The sequence below is a fragment of the Mus caroli genome, unplaced genomic scaffold (genome assembly GCF_978045245.1).
Source record: "Mus caroli unplaced genomic scaffold, Mus_caroli_1 scaffold_5, whole genome shotgun sequence".
Classification (NCBI taxonomy): domain Eukaryota; kingdom Metazoa; phylum Chordata; class Mammalia; order Rodentia; family Muridae; genus Mus; species Mus caroli.
Genome location: NW_028227260.1, coordinates 67,286,266 through 67,293,929, shown reverse-complemented (window position 1 = coordinate 67,293,929; position 7,664 = coordinate 67,286,266). Strand labels below are relative to the sequence as shown.

Sequence of the window (7,664 nt, the reverse complement as noted above, 5' to 3'; positions counted from 1 at the left end):
TGGAGAGTGATTTTAAGTAGTCCAAGCTAAGGAAGTGGAATCTAAAGTTCAATGGTGCCATTGGAATGGGGGGAAGGGGAATGGCATTAAGGCATCTTCAGAAAGGGGTGTGATCAATAGGACTTCATAACCAGTTGGCACTTGAGACTCTAAAGGAGAACTAGAATAGGTTTCTAGAATTTTGACTTGGGAAATTAAATAGGTACATGATATTCATTTTTATATTGTTCATATTTAATTTATATTTATTTTTAATTAAAATAAAATTATCATTTCTTCTCTTCATGTCCTCCCTCCCACCCTTCCCAACCCCCCTTCTCTCAAATTCATGGCCTCTTGATTATACCACTTATTTCTATAAAGCAGTGTAAGACAGCTGGGTGTGATGACCAAGGCACATCTCTGAGTTCAAGGCAAGCCTGGTCTACAGAGCACATTCCAGGACAGAGAAATCCAGACCTGAAAAAAAATAAGTTAAAAACTAATAGAGAACATGTAATTTCTGATTAAAAGGATCTTAAAATCTGAATGAGAGATTTGTAAATATCAGTGTATTAAAAAGTAGTCTTTGCCGGGCGTGGTGGTGCACTTGGGAGGCAGAGGCAGGCCTGGTCTACAGAGTGAGTTCCAGGACAGCCAGGGCTACACAGAGAAACCCTGTCTCAAAAGAAAAAAAAAAAAGTCTTTGGGGGGAAACACATTTACAGTGAGAACACTGTGGACTCTGCTTGCCAAGTAAATACAGTAATGCTCCACAGAGAAGACTCAAAAGATAGATCATAAAGCCAGACATGGTGGTTGCACCTCTAATCCCAGTGCTTGGGAGGCTGAGGCAAAGGATGCTTCTGAGTTGAGGTTAGTCTGGGCTACAAGCCCCTAACTTAGGAAAAAACAACAGTTGCTGAGTAGGCAGGGGTTTAGTGGTTAGCCATAGGGGCCATAAGTGAGAAAACACTCTAGGCAGAGCGAATGTGAGGAGGCATGGAACAACAGATTCAAACTATAGTTCCAATATTAAGATTTTCAGCTGTAGGATGATTATTTTAGAGCAATCATTCTTTATGATTTTGGATAGAAAGGGAACCAGATGGGAGATGACTAAGGCCTAACCCATGACTGAGTCACTGGTATTAGGCGTCAAATAAAACTTTTAACGACTGGAGAATGGGAAGTAAAGAGAGTGGAACCTGTGTTTCTGACTTCAGAATTTCTAGTCACTGAGAAATGGCTCTTCAGTGTCAGAAGCAGGTGAGTTTAACATACACATGTATAAAGCTTAGGATTTATGCATTGTAGACAGTAGACATCACCTGGGAAGCATAGATAGAATAAGATGAAGACAGATTCTTGATGAAAACCAGTATTTAGGTACTGTCAGAAGTAGAAAACCTGAAAAGCGTGATGTCTCAAACAAGAAGGGAACTTTTAAGAGCCTTGCTCACTCACACCTTAAGTTTAAGGCCAGCTAGGGCTAGAATTAGAACATGCCTTAAAGAGAAAACAAACTAGTTAGGGTTGGAGTGCATTTGATAGAGTGATTACCTAGAAACCCAAATAAATAAACCATGGCACATAGCCATAATCCTGACTCTTGGAGGTAAAAGCAGGAGGATAAGAAGTTCTGAGGGGAAGTCAAGATGGAAAGTAACTAAGTGTGCTTGCATAGACCTAGAGGGGAATACAGTATAGGTAAGGAGTATTTGTTAGAAAGACTTGTGTAAATAAAAAGGGGCACAGAGAGGTTTATTCCTCTGAAATAGTTAAGGTTGTCTTTGTGACCAAAGTGAAAATAGTGTGGGAATCAGAAGTATGGAAGTATTTAGAGAAGCCCCGAGAAACTAGAAACAAGCTAAGATGTCCTTGGGGGTTGGAGAGAGAGCTCAGCTTGAAGAGTATGTGTTGCTCTTAAAGAGGACCCGAGTTTGATTCCTCGGACCCATCTGAAACTTTGAGTACCTACACTCAGGTGCACACCCATACACAGAAACTTACAAATAAAAAACTTGAAAGAAAAAATGGCCTCTTTATTTTTTAATTCTTGTTTTAGAAAAACATTTCCCTTTTATTAAAAATAGATTTTTTTTCCTCAAACAATATATCATGATGAGTTTCCTCTCCTCCCAGTTCCTCCCCACTTCCCCACTCATCTGGATTCACCAGCTTTGTATCTCTCAGAAAAAAAAAAAAAAAAACAGGCTTCGAAGAGATAACAAAACAGAATAAAATATAATAAGGGAAAAAAACACATCAAAGTTGGACAAAGCAAACCAACAGAAGGAAAAGTGCCCAAGAGGAGGCACAAGAATCAGAGATCCACCCATTCACATGTGAGTCCCATAAAAATCAAAGCTGAAAGCCATAATATATCCACAAAAGCCTGCTGTAGACCTGTGCAGGCCCTGTGCACACTGCTTCAGTCTCTGTATTCATATAGACTTTGCTCAGTTGTTTTAGAGGTCTTTGTTTTCCTGGTGTCCTCCATTCTCTCTGGCTCTTTTTTTTTTTTTTTTTTAAGATTTATTTATTATGTGTAAGTACACTGTGGCTGTCTTCAGACACTCCAGAAGAGGGCCTCAGATCTTGTTACGGATGGTTGTGAGCCACCATGTGGTTGCTGGGATTTGAACTCAGTAACTTTGGAAGAGCAGTCGGTGCTCTTAACTGCTGAACCATCTCTCCAGCCCCATTCTCTCTGGCTCTTACACTCTTTCCTCTTAAGGATACCTGAGCTCTGAGGGGAGGTATTTGATAGAAAAATCCCAATTAGAATTGTGTGTAAATAGTAAATAAAATCTTTAAAAAAAAGAGTTGTGTGTTCCAGTGTGTGTGTAATGTCTGGGTGTAGGTCTCTATTCCCATCTGCTGTAGGAGGACGCTTCTCTGATGATGGCTGAAAAAGACAGTGACCTGGTTCCCTGAAGGAGTGTTATTTTAGTAAATACAATGAGGGTTGAATAATATGGCCATTCAATGAAAAACTATACAGTTGTTAGTAAGGAAGACATATGATGTGCTAGTACAGAAAGATCCTTGAAAAAATAAATCATAAAATAGGGTTTGATTTCATTTGAGGAGCAAAGGAGGATATTAGTCTATGCTCATGTAGTTACAGAGTATGAAAATTATTGAGCAATATGCCCTTTGACCTGCTGGCACCTCAAATTGAGATGGAATGGGCAGGGTTCACTCTTGACTCTAAACCTTTCAGTTTAAGTTTTAATTTGGTGTGTGTGTGTTATATGTCCTTGTAAATATAAATTTGTGCAGAGGTTGACATCAGGGATCTTTACCTAACTGATCTCCAACATTATTTTTTGAGACAAAGTGCCTTGGTGAAATGAAGGCTCACTGATCTGGCTACACTAGTTAGCCAGAAAACTTAAAAGGTCTTCTGTCTCTACTGTATTCTCCACCATCACCTCAATAAAAGGCATGCATCACTGTGCCTGGCTTTTGACATGGGTTCTGGGGCCTGCCAAGCCTGAAGACCTAAATTCAATCTCTGACACCTAAATGGTAGGAGAAAAGTACTCCCCAAAGTCGTCCTTTGACCTCCACATACGTGATGTAGCATGCATGCACATTCAAGGAAGCACCAAAGGAGCTGAAGCTGGTTGCAGCCCCATAGGAAAAAGAACAATACGAACTAACCAGAAGCCCCAGAGCTCTCAGGGACTAAACCACCAACCAAAGAGTACACATGGAGGGGCTCATGGCTCCAGACGCATATGTAGCAGAGGATGGCCTTGTCAGTCATCAATGGGAAGAGAGGCCCTTGGTCCTGTGAAGGCTCAATGCCCCAGTGTAGGGAATGCTGGGGCAGTAAGGCAAGGGTGTGTGAGCTCCCTCATAGAGCATAGAGGCAGGGGGATGGGGTTGGGTGGGTAATAGTTATTGGAGGGGAAACTGGGAAGGGAGATAACATTTGAAATGTAAAAAAATGAGAGAGAGAGAGAGAGAAACACCAGTGAGATAAACATGGACTCTGGGCATCCAAACTCAGGTCCTCTTGATGGCAAGGTACTGCCAGAGCTATCTGCTCAGTCCTGTTTTGTTTGTTAAAACATTCTTACTGGGTAATCCAGGCTGGCTTCAAGCTTGCTTTGTATTTGAGGCTAGTCAGCTTTGTTTTTGTTTTGTAGTTGTTTGATTTAGTTGTGGTTTTGGTTTTCTGTTGGTTTATTTTTGTGTTTGTTTGTTTTTTGAGACAGGGTTTCTCTGCATAGCCCTAGCTGTCCTGGAACTTGCTCTGTAGACCAGGCTACCCTTGAACTCTGATCTACCTGCCTCTGCCTCTAGACTGCTGAGATTAAAGGAATGTGCCAACATACCCAGCAACAGTGTGTGTGTGGGGTGTGTGTGTCTGTGTGTTTCTATGTGTATCTGTGTGTAGTGTGTCTGTGTGTTTCTATGTGTATCTGTGTGTAGTGTGTGTGTGTTTCTATGTGTATCTGTAGTGTGTGTGTGTCTGTGTGTTTCTATGTGTATCTGTGTGGTGTGTGTGTGTGATATATGTACATGTGAACACATACCACACTTTTGTGAAGGTCAGAGAACAACTTTATGGAAGGAATTGTTTCTCTCCTTCCACCTTGGCGTGGGTTCTAGAGAATAAACTCAGGTTATCCAGCTTGCTCCTTAAGTGTTTTAGCCACTAAGGCATCGTCCTGGTTTTCTTGATATTTTTAAATGATCTCTGAGGATATGGGAAGCTAGAGCTGGCTAGTGCTTCATCACAAAGTTATTTAATGTACAAGAGAAGTACTGTTTTCCTTTTATTTTTCTAGCTTTGGGCTTGAGGAGAGATAGGAACTTTGTTTATAGTCCTTGGCTATCCTAGAGCAAACTAAGTAGCCAAGACTAGCCTCAAACTCAATCACCTTTCTGCCCCAGCTTTCCAAGTGCTAAAACTACAGGTGTTTGCCACCAGGGTCAGCTCAGTGTTCATTTTAAATGTTATCAATTTATTTGTGGGTTTTTCCCTCCAGCAGGTTTTTTTTTTTTTAAGATTTACTTATCATTATATCTAAGTACACTGTAGCTGTCTTCAGAAACACCAGAAGAGAGCATCAGATCTCATGATGGATGGTTGTGGGCCACCATGTGGTTGCTAGGATTTGAACTCAGGACCTTCGGAAGAGCGGTCAGTGCTCTTAACACTGAGCTATCTCTCCAGCCCCCCTCCAGAGGTTCTTAACACAGTTGTCAAGGTATAGAAGTAGAAAATACATTGTGTGCCAGGCCAGGTGGTACACAACTTTGATCCCAGTGCCCAGGAGGCAGAGGCAGGCAGTTCTCTCAAGTTCAATACCAGCCAGGGCTACATAGTTAGATTCTGTCAAAAAATAGTGTAAGGACCTGGTTGTAAGAGATAGGGTGCTGAAGGTGAAGAACCTCCACTTGGAAGGCTATCTGGGGCAAGAAGATTACTTTCATTTTTGGTTTTGCCCTTTTTTTTTTTTTTTAATTGAGATGAGGTCTCCCTATATAGCTCTGGCTGTCCTGGAGCTCACTCTGTAGACCAGGCTGGCTTCAAATTCACAGAGATCTCCTGCCTCTGTTTCCCAAGTGCTGGAACTAAAAGATTCCACCAATTTTATTTTATTTTGTTTTTTATTTATATGTGAGTGTCTTAGTCAGGGTTTCTGTTCCTGCACAAACATCATGACCAAGAAGCAAGTTGGGGAGGAAAGGGTTTATTCAGTTTACACTTCCACAGTGCTGTTCATCACCAAAGGAAGTCAGGACTGGAACTCAAGCAGGTCAGGAAGCAGGAGCTGATGCAGAGGCCATGGAGGCATGTTCTTTATTGGCGTGCTTCCTCTGGCTTGCTCAGCCTACTCTCTAATAGAACCAAGACTACCAGCCCAGAGATGGTCCCACCCACAAGGGGCCTTTCCCCCTGATCACTAATTGAGAAAATGCCTTACAGTTGGATCTCATGGAGGCATTTCCTCAACTGAAGCTCCTTTCTCTGTGATAACGCCAGCTGTGTCAAGTTGACACAAAACCAGCCAGTACAGTGAGTATTTTGTCTTCATGCATTTAAGCATACCTGCAGAGGGCAGAAGAAGGCATACAACCCCCTGTAACTGGAATTAGGGATGGTTGGAAGCAAACCAAGCTCCCCTGCAAGAACAATCAAGTCTCTTAACCCCTGAGCCATCTCTCAGCCTGTGATGGCAGGGTTGACGCTACCCCGGGTTATCTTAGCAATACCCTGTCTCAAATGATTTTTAAAATAATTGTATATGTTTTTAAATTTTATTTATTTATTTATTTATTTATTTTAGCAGACTTAATTCTTTTATTTTTCTTGTACAAAATCCTTATGTAGTAGCCACAGCTGGAGCCTGGGTCCTCTGAACAGAGACTCTGGTGTGGGTTTTCACGAGATGATCAGTGAATTCCTGATAAGGAGACTGGGTGAAGACAGTCTCTTTCCAGAGGTCGGGGGTCAGGTAGCTGTAAGTCTTGGAGATGGCATCAAAGGTGGCCTTAGCAAAGTTGCCCAGGGTGGCAGTGCAGCCTCTGGCTGAAGTGTAGCAGTCATCTATACCGGCCATCATCAGGAGCTTCTTGGGCACAGGAGCAGAGACAATGCCAGTGCCTCTGGGGGCAGGGATGAGATGCACCAGCACAGAGTCATAGTGGCCTGTCACCTGGCATGGAACAGTGTGGGGCTTGCCAAACTTGTTCCCCCAGTAGCCTCTCCGCACAGGGACGATGGAAAGCTTGGCCAAGATGATAGCCCCTCGGATGGCAGTGACAACCTCCTTGGAGCACTTAACACCAAGGCCAACGTGACCATTGTAGTCCCCAATAGCCCGAGTCTGCTTCTGCACTGGCATGATTTTCAGAACCTCATCCTTTAGGGACGCACCCAGGAAGAAGTCAATGATCTCAAACTCCTTAATGGGCAGGGAGAACAGGAGGGAGAACAGGTAGATCTCCTCCAAGGACTTGATCTTCATGTCCTTAACCAGGCGGCCAAGCTTGGTGACGGGGATCCACTCCTTGTTTTCAGCTTTACCTCCACGAGTCCCGCGACCTCGACCACGACCTCGACCACGGCCTCGGCCACGACCTCGGCCCCTAAGACCGCTGTCGAATCCTCCCTGGAAGTCGCCCGCGGCCTCCTAATCCTGGGCCCCCGGGGTCCTCCGGGTCCTCCCGCTGCACCGGCGTCATCCACCATTTGGTGTTTTCCTGAAGAAGAAGCAGCTGTATATGTTTTTATGTACGTGTATATATGCACTGGGTTGTGTACACACATGTGTATGTATAAGAGGACAACTTGCTGGAATCTCTTCTATTACATGCGTCTGGAGGATCCAACTGAAGTTGCCAGGCTTGGCTGTGAACACCTTTACCTGATGGACCATCTTGCTGGCTCTACTCCCCAAGATGTAATTTTTAAAGATGTAATTTTTAAAGGAAGGTGCTAGGTTAATGGTCAGAAAATGTTTTGCTGTGTAGCTGTCATTGGCCTATATGCATTAACTTGGGCAAAATCAAAGCACTTTTTACAATTAGAATGTGTAGGGCTAGTGTGGCCCAGTGGCCATCCATAGAATGCTTGCCCTAGTGTATGTGAAGCCCTGCATCCCATCTCCACTGCTGGGAAAACAACTTTTGAAATTGTGATATGTAATGCAGAAATA

The 7,664-nt window shown here is 43.2% G+C and overlaps 1 protein-coding gene across 1 annotated transcript; it reads right to left on the bottom strand.

Annotated features, from left to right (window-relative positions):
* Positions 1-6,293: 6,293 nt before the first annotated feature.
* Positions 6,294-7,198, bottom strand: LOC110286785 (small ribosomal subunit protein uS5-like). Its single transcript, XM_085837648.1, has 2 exons — positions 7,158-7,198; positions 6,294-7,047 (listed from the first exon to the last, which is right to left on the bottom strand). Exons 1-2 carry the CDS (start codon positions 7,196-7,198, stop codon positions 6,330-6,332), a joined length of 759 nt encoding a protein of 252 aa, XP_085693774.1. The 3' UTR covers positions 6,294-6,329.
* Between the last annotated feature and the right edge of the window lie 466 nt (positions 7,199-7,664).